This window comes from Protomyctophum parallelum, assembly GCF_964188405.1.
Source record: "Protomyctophum parallelum genome assembly, chromosome: 4".
Taxonomy (NCBI): domain Eukaryota; kingdom Metazoa; phylum Chordata; class Actinopteri; order Myctophiformes; family Myctophidae; genus Protomyctophum; species Protomyctophum parallelum.
Genome location: NC_139700.1, coordinates 28,784,436 through 28,801,556, shown reverse-complemented (window position 1 = coordinate 28,801,556; position 17,121 = coordinate 28,784,436). Strand labels below are relative to the sequence as shown.

Sequence of the window (17,121 nt, the reverse complement as noted above, 5' to 3'; positions counted from 1 at the left end):
CCAAATCTTGCACACACACTCCCTGGATGCCAACGATGAACCTCTGCCCCAAATTTTCCAGAACGGCCTATTATAGCGCCACCAGGAGGCCACAACCTGACCTGCCCTGGTGGAGACCTGTGCCCCGAGGGGCACTTTATCTAGTTGTATTATCCTATTGAATATGAATGATTTAGTTTGATTAACTGCACCTACGCTGAGTGGTTGGTGAGCCCACCTGGGAAGCCAGAGACCCTGGTTGTCCCAGGTTCCATTCCAGGCCAGGCCCGCAATGTGTCGATTAGTGTCCCTGAGCAAGACTCTTAACCCCTACTTGCTCCCAGAGTACCGTAGATTATTACCTAGTGGGTATAAGATGGGTAAATGCAGAGAACAAATATACAGTGACAAAAACTTTAGGTGGCAGCAAAGAGCAAACAGAGCTTTACATTAAACATGTACTGCATTCATGCATTCATAATGTATACTCTATTTTCGGCCATGCTAAACCCCTTATCCCTAAACTTCTTCCTAAATAATTTTTGAATAGTTAAAATGGCCAGTCTACAAGCTCACGTGTTGATGTAGATCGGCTAGTTGAACTATTCAAAACTTATTTTCAAAATAGTCAAAAAAGGCAAAGTAGTTTAGGGATAAGGGATTTAGCATGGACGAAAATAGAGAGCATAGTGTATACATAGTGTATACTCTCAGCGGTTCCCAGTGGCCACCAGAGGGTGCGTGACATGAAAAGGGTAATGGTTGGACAGTTTATGGTGTTATTTAACACAAATAGCAAAATCGGTAAAACACCGATTTATGGAGATGTATAGAGCCATAGCCGCTCCGTGTCTCACAGACTCAGGGCCGATTCATACTCCTATTTTACCGCTGTTTCGGCGCTGTAGTGCCGAAATGATTTTGGCTTGTCAGAAATTTTCAGTAGCACCGAAGAGCCGTCTTTAGGACGGTACCCGCCCCCCCAAACCTCAAATGATGTCAAATTGTAGGCTCTACAGAGCCGAACCGACTTTTATTCGGCTCTAAAATAGGAGTATGAATCGGCCCTCACACTCTCCGTGTCTGAGAGAGAGTGCAGTCAACATTCCAGCCCCCTGCTCCTCCCCCTCCCCTCACACATGCACAGCGGCAGATTTAGTTTTAACTCAAGACAAGACCACTTACTTTGTCCATGCTTTGCTGTTGTATCTTTAGTTAACCAAACTAAAATCCAGTAATCCACACGTGTCAGAAGGCTTTATTAACCAGGAACACTGCGCAGTGCAAGCTAAGTAATGAACAACACCAGCTGAAAATTATTTTACAGCATGATTTTACAGCATGCAACTTCAGCATGCAACCAAGTGTAAAATGACTTATACTGGATCTCTTTGCTTTTTAGTTTTTATTTCTTGACGAAATTGTCGATATATTTTGTTTTCGTCAGTGAAAAAATGTAGTCGACGAACATTTTTTGTCATAGTTTTAGTCGACGAAAACAACACTGCTGTAAATCACTCTGGATTAAGAGTGTTACGCTAAATGCCTAAATTGTAATTACATTTTATTGAAATCTCACCCAGTTCCCAACCCACCCGGGTCCATGAACACCCGGACGACCACCAGCACCATTCAGACGTGGTGGGGAGAAGCCCCCCTGATGACGAACGCCTCCTTCCACTACGCCGTGTCGTCCCGCTACACATCCCACCAGGAAGGCGGGATGTCGGTCAACGTCTCGACCAACAACACCACGCACACCTTTCACAGCCTGGCCTCCGGAACGCCCTACGATATCTGCACGGCCACAGTGGGACCAATGGGCTTCACAAGTCAAGAGGTCTGCAGCCGCGGCGTCACTACAAGTAAGACTCATACAAATGTATGGATATGCAAGAAGTGGGATGTTGAGTTGGGGTTGCGCACGCTTTTCCGACATACCATAGGGCCGAAATGCGGAAAGCGACCAGATTAAGGTTGGCGGACATGCGTCAAGGTTGGCGACCGGATTAAGGTTGGCGAACATGCGTTAAGGTTGGCGAACATGCGTTAAGGTTGGCGAACATGCGTTAAGGTTGGCGAACATGCGTTAAGGTTGGCGAACATGCGTTAAGGTTGGCGACCGGATCAAGGCGAACATGCGTTAAGGTTGGTGAACATGCTCCGTGCTTGCGGTTATGGTTAGGTTAGGGTTTAAGGTAGGTTGTCGTTGTCGTTGTCAGACCAATAGTATGTCGTAACTAAAGCCTGTACCCGTTGAGTTTTGATATCTTTTTTAATTCATCAACAAATCAACCCCCCCCCCCCCCAAAAAAAAAAAAAAGGAAAAATATCTAAAAAATACAATCTAAGTGTATTTTTTATCTACTAAATTGTAAACTGCCTGATGAAGCACATAAGCCATTATTATTTGATACTGTGTTGTACAACATTCAAGAACATTGCCATACAAAAGCTAAAATTAAATTGATTTGTAATTTGGTCAGGGGCCCCCATCTGAAAACAGGGGCCTCATTTTCCGTCTCAGGTGATGTCAATGCTGCTTCCTAGTCAAAGTGTTCACTTTTAAAGATATATTTTTTTTGCGGCTTACGCCTTTATTGATTTTTTAAGGGATAGAAAGTAGGCTGACAGGAAACGGGAGAGAGATGGGGGGATGACATGCGGTAAAGGCCGTGTCGGGTCCGGGAGTCGAACCCGCAGCACACCGCGACTGGATCACCAGCCCGGTGCCCAGACCGTTACGCTACGGCCTGGGCCAAAAGTGTTCACTTTTAACCTCAAATTAATATTGCTAATATATGCGACCCAGAAGCTTCCAACACCTCGCATCACAACACATTGTGAGGTTGTAGGTCTTAATTTTTTTTAATCTATAATTTTACTCAAATCAATAGTTTTTTTTATAACTGATTAAAACTATTAGATTGATTAACAGGCGTATGCATACACAGTCGCACACACACCTTCATGGTTTGTGGGAAACGTAACATTTACAGTTTACATTTGCTTACGCTGTTCTTGCTCTATTTTATGACCTTAATGTCCCTGTGTCTTCTAAGTAAGACACAGAGAACAGTGTCTTACTCCCAGTGTGCATTTTAAAAGTGTCCATCCACACCTCTATTTCCTCTACCAGATCCAGAGGATGCCACGTCCCTTGCAGCGTCTCCAGCAGAGGAGAGCATCTCACTGAGTTGGGAGAAGCCTGCTGGCTACCAGCAGAGCTACCGTTACTATGTGAGCTGGGCTAACTCCTCTGGCCTGCACGCCGACAACATCACAACCGAACATGAGAAGTGTACGGTCCAACAGCTCATTCCTGGAAGCTCCTATCACTTCAACGTGACCACAGAGACTGTCAATGGAATACGGGCTGCCACGGTGTCCGTTTCCACTTGCACAGGTATGTCGTGTTGAGAGCAGCATACACTCTCCGAGTGTGAAACATATTTATATATATGTGTGTGTGTGTGTGTGTGTGTGTGTGTGTGTGTGTGTGTGTGTGTGCACGTGGTCCTCCTGTCCTGCTAATTCCTGTCCTCCTCAATGAATCCGTGCAGATTCCAGTCCGGTGTCCGGCCTGCAGTGTCAGAACCCCAACAACGGCACAGAGGCCCGGCTCATCCTGGCATGGGGCCAACCCAAAGGCCTGAACTCTGGCTTCAACGTGAGCGCCGTGGAACGCACCGACGGCAACGCCAAGACCACAAAGATTACCACATGCGACGAGTGTGGTGACGTCGCGGTGCTCGGACTGAAGTACCACACCCTGTACGACCTGACGGTGGTGACGCTGAGCTGTGGACGAGCCAGCGTTCCTGTGCACCTCCCCTGCACCACGGGCATCACAGGTACGCCCAACGCCTCCGTCCAGTAGAGTAGTAGACCACCTCCCCTGCACCACGGGCATCACAGGTACGCCCAACGCCTCCGTCTAGTAGAGTAGTAGACCACCTCCCCTGCACCACGGGCATCACAGGTACGCCCAACGCCTCCGTCCAGTAGAGTAGTAGACCACCTCCCCTGCACCACGGGCATCACAGGTACGCCCAACGCCTCCGTCCAGTAGAGTAGTAGACCACCTCCCCTGCACCACGGGCATCACAGGTACGCCCAACGCCTCCGTCCAGTAGAGTAGTAGACCACCTCCCCTGCACCACGGGCATCACAGGTACGCTCAACGCCTCCGTCCAGTAGAGTAGTAGACCACCTCCCCTGCACCACAGGCATCACAGGTACGCCCAACGCCTCCGTCCAGTAGAGTAGTAGACCACCTCCCCTGCACCACGGGCATCACAGGTACGCTCAACGCCTCCGTCCAGTAGAGTAGTAGACCACCTCCCCTGCACCACGGGCATCACAGGTACGCCCAACGCCTCCGTCCAGTAGAGTAGTAGACCACCTCCCCTGCACCACGGGCATCACAGGTACGCTCAACGCCTCCGTCCAGTAGAGTAGTAGACCACCTCCCCTGCACCACGGGCATCACAGGTACGCCCAACGCCTCCGTCCAGTAGAGTAGTAGACCACCTCCCCTGCACCACGGGCATCACAGGTACGCCCAACGCCTCCGTCCAGTAGAGTAGTAGACCACCTCCCCTGCACCACGGGCATCACAGGTACGCTCAACGCCTCCGTCCAGTAGACCACATCCCCTGCACCACAGGCATCACAGGTACGCCCAACGCCTCCGTCCAGTAGACCACATCCCCTGCACCACGGGCATCACAGGTACGCCCAACGCCTCCGTCCAGTAGACCACATCAAAACAAACACGTGTAGAGCAGGTATTTCCGGGCAGAATGTCTTTTTAACCACAATAGAAAACAAAGTGTCCAGAACACTATGTGTAGTTTGTCAACAACAAGTCTTCATAGAGTCCACGTCAGAGCGGATGAATGCCGTGTTGTTTTTAAGCTCCTGTAGCTCGCATTGTAACTCATCCCTTAGCGACTTGAATTCTTCAGAAAACACACTCTTTAGCTCAGATTTAAGTATAGAGGAAATGTCCGCTCTCAGCTCAGCAAGAATGTCGGCTTTCAACATAGCGGAGTCCATCTTCGGCTCCTCCCCCGGGCTGGGTGGGTGTTCTCCGGTCTCAGTAGCACTCTGCTCCGAGGAGTCCTCTGGCTCGGGGCCTGTGTATCGGTATTTGTGGAGATTCCGTCGGACCATGCCCTGAGTTGTAGTAGGCACTGGAAGCACTCAGACTTGCTCTCGAGTAGTTTTAAAACTAGTTAAAACTGTTTCAACACCGGCAGTGAAAATAATATACCGTAAAATAATACTTTTAAAAGGGGTCTGGCAGGAGCTCTTCAACACGCGTCTTACTCCATTGCTGGCTCCGCCCCTCCTCCAAATTAATTAATTCTTAATTAACTTTTCTTCCTCGTTGTGTTTTGGGAAGTCCCCCCTGTGCCGTCTGAGTCTGTGCTGAAGTCACTGGTGAAGGAGAGCAGCAAGGAGCACGACCGCTTCTCCCTCCACATTGACTCGGGTCTGTTCAACAGCTCTGGTGGGCCCATCACACACTATGGCGTGATGGTCACCAACCAGCTGGAAGGTTTGTTCTGTTCTCTCATTCACCGCAGTGCTTCTCAAACCTTTTCATGTCAAGGACCCCAAAATGTGAATTTGGCCGCGGACCTCCATCAGAAATTGTACAAGAAAGTTGTACAAGGAGTTAAACTACCAGCAAGCCAAATGACGTCTCCGGTGACTCCGGTGATGTTCAGGACTATAGGCCAGATCACAGCCCATATGGGGACGTCATTTCCAGGACGTTTTCACCAGTAGAAATAATATTATTCTGGGCCAGATCTTTTTAACATACACAAAACATTTTCGGATGGGGGTCCCTGGCCAAATACACATCATTGTGGGGGTCCTTGGAACAAAAACAACTACTGATTTAGAAAACATTTTATAGAATCATCCTGCAGTTTTAAATAGGATATGTTTTTAAATTATATTTTTTTCCTCCCAGGTGTAGATACTAATAATCTCCAGCAGTACTTGGTAAAGACATATGATGACTGGAGCAAAGACAGTGAGACCAGTCCCATGTACCTGGCCACAGTGGGAGAGCTGTCCGGCCCGGGCCGCAGTGGGGACAGTCCTTCTGTGAGCGTTCAGATAGGAGACACAAGCCTCTGGGACAGCTACAGCAATGGCGTCCTGACGTCAGGAGACCAGTACAGGTACGAACTAGGGCTTTAAGCAACTAGTCGACTATTCAACTAGTCGACTAGTAAATCCGCTAGTCGACCTTGTTTGTACTAGTTGACTAGTTTATAAGAAAAGTTGTTGTTTTTTTCCCCGTTTTTGTAGGCCTCAAGATCAGCTAGAATGGTATATTATAGTCACCAATGTACACAGTTTTTAAATGTACAAATATTATTTTATTATATTTTTTACATAATACCTGTAGGTAGTTAACTAGTCCACTAGTAAACTAGGCAACTAGTCAACTAGTAAAAATCATTAGAAGTGAAAGCTCTAGTACGAACCAACACAAAACATATTACGTAATAATGGTGATTTGCTGAAAAGTACGGTTGTCTTACGATCGTGACATTTTACTGGATGATTAATTGTCACACAAATTATTACAATTAACGATTTAATTGTGTTTTAATGGCATTGAAACATTGGAACATATAAATGAAAATATATCGTTTAGATATATCGTTTAGATTAGAAATTACACAGAGCAGATATGACAAATAATTTAAATATAAGTTATATAGTCCAGGGACTGATTTTAGTTTTTATTTATGTTGCAGATACGCAATAGTGCTGTTCACCCAACTGGTGATGAGCTCAGCTGGTCTTGTGGATGTTGAAAGATCCTTGGTCTCCATAATCATCCATCCGGTGCCAGTAGATCTCCCCAACACGAACATAAGTATACTTCACTTCACTCATTTAGTCGTTAGGCCTATGTCAATTTATTCCCCCCCACACACATTTGTGTCTTGTCAACTTGTCATTGCTATCCTACTGACTCACCTGCCATTGAGGAGGCCCAAGTGATCATTGGTATCATCTTTAATTTTGTCTCTTATAATAGTGCTCATAGCTATCGGTGTGGGAGTGTCACTGGGGATACTCTTCATCGTCATCATTGGTGCTGTCCTGTACTGTAGGAGGTATGTACTGTACTATATGGCTGTCATCTTCATAAACATCACGTGGATTTCTGTCAAAAAATAAGCAAAAAAAAAAAAAAAAACAAATAAAAAAGACCCCCCACAATCGTCTATTTTATTAAAAGCGGTTACCTTTTATAATGGATTAAATTGATTAGTTTTATTAACTGTTGTAGCTGTAATATTATGTACTGAAAAGCCTCATTGTTGCTCTGTTGTACAATGATGCAGCATGTTGCTTGACCCTAAATTAAGTTTATACTGTATAGCAAAATCCTGAAAGCCCTGACAGTCACTCTGAAAGTGATTTGTTTTTAACTTTGAATAGGACTTTATTCCTGTATAATCAATTATACTGATGTTTGTGTTTCATAGGTCGTCTCGGAAAGGTGCTCCAACCGACATCCAGATTCACTCAATGAGGTGAGCTTTCCATCGATCTCTGCTATTATATAAGTTTAAACGAATCATTGACTCAAACTATTCCCATAAATGTACAAATTGCTGTTTTTATCTCTATCTCTATTTTTCAGGAACAAAGTGTGAGTACAAATCCATTACAATACAATGAGTCGTTTCTTTTGTGTTGGGAAACATCCTAATCTGTCTGGCATGTTGTCTTGGGACATTGGGAACTTGACTTTGGGTTCACAGAGGCCCCTTTTCCACCCAGGGTTGAACCGGTTCAGTTCTATTTTTCCCGCCCGAGTGTTTCCGCTGAAAATGAATTGGTTCTGAACCCTATAAAAGTTGGTTCGGACGTTGAACAAAAAAATGGCTACCGGTTCCGTGAAAAGGACCACGGTTCCAAGAATCTAGAACGGAACAGGTTCTAGAACCAAAGTTCTTTAGGTGGAAAAGGGCTTGTGGTATCTCTTTGTAATCTATGTTTCATTTTTGTGCTGTTTTATATGTCTTCCTGTCTGTTTGTCTTATTGATGTTTGTTGTTTTTATATTGTTAACTTAACTTGACAACATCACTGTAAATGATGGTAGGCCTACTCAGTGCCTCTCGAGGATAAATAGTGATTTGAAATTAAATTAAATGTAAAAGTACCATCCAAATCAAATGATGAGGGCAGATTCAACCACAGCAATGCCAGAGACAAAAGAGAGGAAACAAAGAAAACATGTAGTTTTTCGACCCCCTGTTTTTTGTTTAAACCCTTTGTTACCCCTGGTTTCTATTTAACTACTTGAACCCTGGCATGCCTATTTTGGGGGGAACATTCGCCGAACATTCGTTAGCAAAGACATTCAGTGTGTAGCCTACTGTAGACGGGAAAAAGCTGTTCGAGAACTGTTTTAACTCAAGTCTGTTTCACTAAGACTAGAGGTTTTAAGTGATTAAACTTGGTTTTCTGACCCCTTGGTATCTATTTAAACCAATAGTTTTGTTTTCTGACCCCTGGTATCTATTTAAACCTGTTGTTCTCTGACTCCTGTGTCTATTTACATGTTTTGTTTTGTGTTCCCTGGTATCTATTTAAAGCTATTTCTGAACCCTGGTATGTTTTGTGAGCCCTGGTTTCTATTTAAACGTGTTGTGTTGACTGTTGTGAGCCCTGGTTTCTATTTAAACATGTTGTGTTGTGTCCCCTGGTTTCTATTTAAACGTGTTGTGTCCCCTGCTACAGAAGCCTTGCTGTGCGGGTGGAGGACTACGAGGCCTATTACAGGAAGCAGAAGGCAGACTCCAGCTGTGGTTTCGCCGAAGAGTTTGAGGTTATAAAGATCAAAGATTTACATAGTTTGCTGTCAGGCAGAAATCCTCGCATATCCATATGTCAATGATGTTGGTTTTTTTTTGTAAATCAATGTCCTACTTTGTTATTCAAGATTGTTGCGCAAAAGTAGCTATGTTCGCTATTTTAAGTGGTGAAGCGTGTCTGTGACTTTCATGAATGTTGAACCAATGAGAAGTATTAACAAGAGCTTGTGACTAAATAATAACTACGTTGGCTCCATTGCAGCACAGGTTATTTTTTCCCCCCCATTTCCTGAAAAGTAACACGTTTCGGACCTTACGAGGTTTCCACCCGACATCGACGACATGCTTGTTCTGGTACTCTTCTTACAGATGTATTGTGCACGTTGAAAAACTCCTAATTTAAACCAAAGTGTGTGTGCGTGTGTGTCTGTGTGTGTCTGTGTGTGCGCGCGTGTGTGTCTGTGTGTGTGCGTGCGTGCGTATAAAGGATCTGAAGCCTGTGGGAACGGCCCAGGCCAGGACTAGTGCTCTGGCTCTGGAGAACAAGCCCAACAACCGCTACAACAACGTGCTGCCCTGTGAGTCTCACCACCTCCTCCTCCCCCTCCCCCTCCTCCTCCTCCTCCTCCTCCTCCTCATCCTCCTCCTCTCTATCTGCTGCCATGCCATGTGCATTAATTACGTCACGGCTTCTCAATTGTTTTGCATGTAGGCTATTTGGCCGCGCAGAATATCCAAAGTATAATATATGCATGGTTAAAGTGGTTAAATGATTTTGACGCTATATTTTAATTAATTTGAGAACTACTACTTTGAGAACGATGATTTACAGTACATCACTGCTTCTCAAACTTTGTTTTAATGTCATGGACCCACATAACTCTAAGAGTGTACAAATGTAACCGTGAGTGTGGTGGTCCACGGCTAAATTAATTTGTGTTGCGGCAGTGTTGGTCCATTCTGCCAAGACATGCGTTGCCGGTAAGAAATCACCTGTGTCTTCCCTGTGAGGTTAGGGTTTGGGGTAGGGTGTCAGCGTTGCTGGTCTTGTAGATTGACATGAATGTAATCTAATCCAGAATATTAAAGGCCATCAGGGAAGTATTCCAGCCTGGCAGCAGGCAGGCAGGTGTATCAACAATGACCACTAGAGGGCACTCTTTTTCTGTTCTCCATTTCTATCGAGCATTCATTCATTCATTCATTCATTCATTCTCTTCTCACCTCATAGATGATGCTTCTAGGGTGAAACTCTCTGTCCACGGGAGTCCCTTCGATGACTACATCAATGCTAACTACATCCCGGTGCGTACTCACAGCTCTGCCTGCCTCATTGTCATCATCATCATCATCATCATCATCATCGCTTTATCCACATGTCATTTTACACTTTACACTAACCTAACGCCATATTCCTGCAGTTACTCATTCTTTAGAGCAGGGGTTGTCAGAAGGTGGTCCAGGCCCCCTAGGGGGTCCTCAGAGTAACTGCAAGGGGTCCGCCAAATCTTTTTGAGATGGGGAACTGTGAGGTGTTGTGCAGCTTTTAGATCGTCTATTTTCTCAGAGTTGGCATAGAAGGAAAAGGAGCAGAACAAGTTAGCCAACGATCAAGTAGACTAAATATTGAGGGTTTGAAAATACACATTAAAGTGCAGGGACGTGCACACATAGACATCAAAGGGGGCTTCAGCCCCTGCCCTTTTACCCGTCTGTAAAACTAGTGCCCTTTCCAGACCACGATTTACTATGGCGAAAGAAATGCAAACGCCACTCCTTGCCACGCCATGCCCGAAGGCAGCATTCAGGATAATTGCTTTTTTTCCCGAAGTCTCCTGAACTTGAACGCAGCATTTTGCGTTGAACAAATTTGTTAAGAAATCGATGTCGTTACACCGCATCTCCACTAGCTAAAGCGTGCTGGATTGCTCCCCGAAAATAGCTGATGTACATGCTCTCTTGTGAGCTTGTAGATCTGCTATTTTTGTCCAAAAGTGCCCTCTTACGGGATTTCAGCCCCTGCCCCTCTAACGCTCTCTGCACGTCCCTGGTCTCACGTGTTACACATATGATAGAATGTCTGTTTATGTGTTTGTTTGGTTGTCAGGGCTACAACTCCAGGAAGGAGTTCATCGCGGCACAGGGGCCGCTGCCCTGCACGGTCACCGAGTTCTGGAGGATGATCTGGGAGAAGAACGTCATGACCCTGGTCATGCTGACACGCTGCAATGAGCAGGGACGGGTACGGCACGCACGCACGCACGCACGCACGCACGCACACACACACACACACACACACACACACACACACACACACACACACACACACACACACACACACAGAGCTGTATGTGAAAATATGTAAACTCTCACACACACACACACGCACACACACACACACACACAGAGCTGTATGTGAAAATATGTAAACTCTCACACACACACACACACACACACACACACACACACACACACACACACAGAGCTGTATGTGCAAATATGTAAACACACACCACACACACACACACACACAGAGCACATGTGCAAATATGTAAACACACACATGCACACACGCACGCACGCGCGCACACACACACACACACACACACACACACACACACACACACACACACACACACACACACACACACACACAAACACGCTCTCTCTCTCATACAGAGAGCTGATTTCTGGCTCACACACTTGTATTTTTCCTCAGGTCAAGTGTGAGGAATATTGGCCTGCTCAGGTGAAGCAGTTTGGGAACATCACTGTAACAACCACCTCTGAAATACCACTGGAAGACTGGACCATCAGGGAGTTCAGCATCAAGAATGTAAGTCCACACATCATAAGACTGGACCATCAGGGAATTCAGCATCAAGAATGTAAGTCCACACATCATAAGACTGGACCATCAGGGAGTTCAGCATCAAGAATGTAAGTCCACACATCATAAGACTGGACCATCAGGGAATTCAGCATCAAGAATGTAAGTCCAGACATAACTAACCACTGGAAGACTGGACCATCAGGGAATTCAGCATCAAAAATGTAAGTCCACACATCATAAGACTGGACCATCAGGGAATTCAGCATCAAGAATGTAAGTCCACACATCATAAGACTGGACCATCAGGGAAGTCAGCATCAAGAATGTAAGTCCACACATCATAAGACTGGACCATCAGGGAGTTCAGCATCAAGAATGTAAGTCCACACATCATAAGACTGGACCATCAGGGAAGTCAGCATCAAGAATGTAAGTCCACACATCATAAGACTGGACCATCAGGGAGTTCAGCATCAAGAATGTAAGTCCACACATCATAAGACTGGACCATCAGGGAATTCAGCATCAATAATGTAAGTCCAGACATAACTAACCACTGGAAGACTGGACCATCAGGGAATTCAGCATCAAAAATGTAATGTAATGTATGAAGATTGGACCATCAGGGAATTCAGCATCAAAAATGTAAGTCCAGAGTCCAGACATCATAACCGCAGAGCACGGTTTGACTTTGGGTGTTAAGGTTAGGGATGTTGCTTAGCTATGAATATAATTTCCCTGGTATCAAGAGATGAAAGACATATTGATGTATTGATGGATGGATGGATGTAATAGAATGGAATGGAATGGCTGTGTGGTGGGATGGATGGATTGTTCTCAAGGAGGACACACCTGTATTATTTTCTTTGCATCACTTATAGTTTTCCAGAGTTGGTGCTTAGATAACACAAACATTCCAGGTTTTCTTTAGCTCCTATGGGTTATCCTTAAGAGTCTATTCCTATTTTTCTATCCCGTTCCTGTTTCCTATTCCTGTGTGCAAATAAGCTTTCTCTCCTTACACAATAAAAAGTTCAATAATGCTTATGAATGTATGACTATGTTTTTTGCGTCTGTTCTGTCTTTTAAAGCGACTTACCATGTACCACTTGACTACCACTTGATTATTAATGCTTAAACTATATGTTTTTACGGGTGTCCGAAAGTCTGTGTTTATATGTAGTTTTAACACGTGAGCACTTGTACCTCCCAGGTGAGAACGGCAGAAAGCCGCTCCGTGCGTCACTTCCACTTCACCGCCTGGCCGGACCATGGGGTCCCGGAAACCGCCGAGCTGCTCATCAACTTCAGGCACCTGGTCCGCGAGCACATGGACCAGTACTCCAGACACTCCCCCACCGTGGTCCACTGCAGGTCAGTACTCCTCCAGACACTCCCCCACTGCGGTCCACTGCAGGTCAGTACTCCTCCAGACACTCCCCCACTGTGGTCCACTGCAGGTCAGTACTCCTCCAGACACTCCCCCACTGCGGTCCACTGCAGGTCAGTACTCCTCCAGACACTCCCCCACTGCGGTCCACTGCAGATCAGTACTCCTCCAGACACTCCCCCACTGCGGTCCACTGCAGATCAGTACTCCTCCAGACACTCCCCCACTGCGGTCCACTGCAGGTCAGTACTCCTCCAGACACTCCCCCACTGCGGTCCACTGCAGGTCAGTACTCCTCCAGACACTCCCCCACTGCGGTCCACTGCAGGTCAGTACTCCTCCAGACACTCCCCCACTGCGGTCCACTGCAGATCAGTGCTCCTCCAGACACTCCCCCACTGCGGTCCACTGCAGGTCAGTACTCCTCCAGACACTCCCCCACTGCGGTCCACTGCAGATCAGTGCTCCTCCAGACACTCCCCCACTGCGGTCCACTGCAGGTCAGTACTCCTCCAGATACTCCCCCACTGCGGTCCACTGCAGGTCAGTACTCCTCCAGATACTCCCCCACTGCGGTCCACTGCAGGTCAGTACTCCTCCAGATACTCCCCCACTGCGGTCCACTGCAGGTCAGGACACTCCCCCACCGTGGTCCACTGCAGGTCAGTACTCCTCCAGACACTCCCCCACTGCGGTCCACTGCAGGTCAGGACACTCCCCCACCGTGGTCCACTGCAGGTCAGGACACTCCCCCACAGCGGTCCACTGCAGGTCAGGACACTCCCCCACAGGGGTCCACTGCAGGTCAGGACACTCCCCCACAGGGGTCCACTGCAGGTCAGGACACTCCCCCACAGCGGTCCACTGCAGGTCAGGACACTCCCCCACAGCGGTCCACTGCAGGTCAGGACACTCCCCCACAGCGGTCCACTGCAGGTCAGGACACTCCCCCACAGCGGTCCACTGCAGGTCAGGACACTCCCCCACAGCGGTCCACTGCAGGTCAGGACACTCCCCCACAGGGGTCCACTGCAGGTCAGGACACTCCCCCACAGGGGTCCACTGCAGGTCAGGACACTCCCCCACAGGGGTCCACTGCAGGTCAGGACACTCCCCCACCGTGGTCCACTGCAGGTCAGGACACTCCCCCACAGGGGTCCACTGCAGGTCAGGACTCCTCCAGACCAGTGGTTCCCAAACCTTTTAGCCCATGACCCAAAAGAGAAATGTTATGCCTCCTGGGACCCAAACTAAAAACCCAAAATAGCAGATCTCACAATGCAGCGTGAAGCAGCGCGTTGTGAGATTGTAGATCTGCTATTTTCACTACTTCTTAAATATTTCCTTTCTAATTTATGCAATTTCTTCGATTTTTCTTAGATTTCTTCATGAAATTACTGGGAAAAAAATAATTTGTTTTGAATTATTTATTTATTTTCATGTATTGAAGTAATAATACATTTAAGCCAAAAAAAATAAAGGGACCCATAAAAATGTGTCAGCGACTCACTGTTTGGGAACCGGTGCTCTAGTCTAGACCAGACACTGTACTACCGTGGTCCACAGTCAAGACTGTAGCTGTATAATCGTCTCTCTCTCTCTCTCTCTCTCTCTCTCTCTCGTTCTGTCCCTGTTGACAGTGCGGGGGTGGGGCGCACAGGCACCTTCATCGCCATCGACCGCCTCATCTTCCAAATCGAACGGGACGGCATCGTGGACGTGTACGGGATCATTCACGACCTGCGCATGCACAGAACCCTGATGGTGCAGACGGAGGTACGCCACGAGTTACACGTTGTTGCAACTGCAACATAGTTCACTTTTGAGCCTCATGCAATACCTCTTGTCAACCAGTAGGTGTCCTACATCAACAAAGTATCTATCAGTGGTAACCAACCTTTTCAAGCCCAAGAGCCCATTTTATTCCCAATTGTAAGCCAAGATCTACCACTAAAACGTATTAGAAAAAACACTTGTTTTTTTGCTATTTCTGACAGGCTCAATGCATGTGCACCATAGACTGTAAAAAATATGGACAAAGCGTTCCCCGGGTCTAACATGAACGTAAAATGAAGCCTGTAATAATATGCTAATTCCTGATGTAAGTCGCCATCTTTGGTACCAGCTGGCCATTGGCTGGCTCCGTTTTGTATACCAGCTGGTCATTGGCTGCCCAGACAACGAGGCGGGACTTCCCCCCTTCTTCTCCGTTGGTTTTTATTTTGACTCGAGTGGGAGGGGAATCCCGATCATAGACTGTAATGGTAGCCACGCCCCTCAGAACATACGCGATGGGTTTTTTTCTTTATGGTCATTTTTTTAATTAATGGGACCATAATTTTCCAAAAAGAATATTATGACATTAGAAATGAGACTTTAAACTAGTGACTGGAAGAAGAAAGTATTCATGACCATGTTTATTAAGGTAATACAGTCTAGGTGAAGTTGGGCCAAAATACATGGGCCTCTATGGAGCTATGGGGCTTTTTGGGTCCGGTCCAGCGCCACAACAGGCCATTATATGAACTACCGATTTCAAATGAGGCTTCACGAAATATCTGGCTGACTGCCCCCCTGATGTGCACACATCCACACAAAGCTTAAATTAGAAAAAAATACTTATAGTAAGTTATATTATCAATGTCAAATAATATTAAGACAAATGTATTAGAAATAAAAAATATTAGGACAAAAATAATAAAACAAAATGCAAAGGACATGAATTGCTTTTACAGCACAATATTTTGTTTCTCATTTCAATGAATATTCACATTGGCAGATGTTCAAATGACATAGGCATAACATGACCATATATATTTGCACAGATATGGTGACATACTCTCAGGGTCAGCCCACCTTGAAATCTGGTTCATATTTAGTGATTGCCAGTCTGAGGGTGTCATTAAGATGTGAGTCAGTCATATGAGTTATTATTTTCATTTGTGAAAAGGCCATTTCACGTGGAACCAAAGTAGGTATGCAGCTTGAGTGCACACGACACAATCAGCGGATACTTCTCTCTGCTCACAAGAGACCAAAATTCCTTCTCCTCTGACCTGCAGGTGACAGTCACTTACTAATCCAATAATCTCCATTTCAATATCTGAAGTTAATGCAAACACATCCTGCATTTTATCGGACAGCAGTTCAATGACAGTAGGCTCAGTAAAGAGGAAAGGGTTTGATACAAAAGCAGCTACTTGACTGTACTGTACACAAACCAGGATCAAATTCAGATGTCAGTTTGCACAGAATTGCACAGAATTGTTCGGGATGAAAGGCTGTTTTCTCTTTGAGGTTTTTTAACACCTTGTCAAGATTTGTGAAGTGATTCTGAAGCCTTCCACGTCGAATCTGTGAGCTCCACAAATCGAGCTCAAGTCCAATAACCAAGCATCGTCAGACAGCTGATCATACTGCACCGGGCGCGGCGCTGCGGCCTCGACACTCGCCTGGGTCTTCTTTTGGTGGCTCTGACGGAGTTCATTTGGGGAGTTGGTTTGTGGTGGCTGGGAAAAAAAATAGAGCTGATTATTTTTTCCCCTCGACCGGCCCCGCTTGCTTCGTTCTAATTTTAACCACCCTCCTTCCTTCTCGACCCAAACTGCAACCTCCTCGCCGCCTCTCTCTCTCTCTTTTCCTAACGCGACCCCGGTCCCCGACGAGCAAACTGCGGACGGAAAGCCGCTGATATTCGGGTTGTTGTGAGGTGTTGTGTCGCTACTGGCTTCCAGCTCCGTCTCGGTCTGTAGCAGGAGGAGCCAATGAGCCATTAACCAGTGGATGGCGGGCCATCACTGCGCGCTATTCTAAATACACGTTATACACGTTCTGCTGTGTATTGGCAGTGATGGCTGGCTGCCCGTCAGTCTGACACTTCGTGATCGACTTGAAAGGTTCCCGCGATCTACTGGTAGCTGGTAGCTTACCCCTGATCTACATAGTTCACTTTTGAGCCTCATGCAATACCTCTTGTCAACCAGTAGGTGTCCTACCTCACCAAAGTATCTAAATTTCCCAGTAGGGAGGTAGAGTAGAGAGACTACCCTCCAA

General features: G+C 46.4%; 1 protein-coding gene across 5 annotated transcripts in view; it reads left to right on the top strand.

The window, feature by feature from the left end:
* The window catches only part of LOC310857045 (receptor-type tyrosine-protein phosphatase eta-like), a 64,800-nt gene that overhangs the window by 45,701 nt on the left and 1,978 nt on the right, over nt 1-17,121 (top strand). For 3 of the 5 annotated variants that reach the window (XM_083762644.1, XM_083762643.1, XM_083762645.1), the window contains 15 exons: nt 1,563-1,844; nt 3,119-3,385; nt 3,543-3,833; nt 5,390-5,545; nt 5,969-6,182; nt 6,768-6,889; nt 7,055-7,133; nt 7,509-7,556; nt 8,772-8,859; nt 9,333-9,423; nt 10,077-10,150; nt 10,953-11,087; nt 11,565-11,681; nt 12,892-13,052; nt 14,709-14,844. In XM_083762644.1, coding sequence (XP_083618770.1) covers nt 1,563-1,844; nt 3,119-3,385; nt 3,543-3,833; nt 5,390-5,545; nt 5,969-6,182; nt 6,768-6,889; nt 7,055-7,133; nt 7,509-7,556; nt 8,772-8,859; nt 9,333-9,423; nt 10,077-10,150; nt 10,953-11,087; nt 11,565-11,681; nt 12,892-13,052; nt 14,709-14,844 — 2,261 coding nt within the window. Of the gene's footprint in view, nt 1-1,562; nt 1,845-3,118; nt 3,386-3,542; nt 3,834-5,389; nt 5,546-5,968; nt 6,183-6,767; nt 6,890-7,054; nt 7,134-7,508; nt 7,557-7,666; nt 7,765-8,771; nt 8,860-9,332; nt 9,424-10,076; nt 10,151-10,952; nt 11,088-11,564; nt 11,687-12,891; nt 13,053-14,708; nt 14,845-17,121 lie in introns of those variants that run through there. The other 2 variants (XM_083762646.1, XM_083762647.1) reach the window with 2 other exon arrangements.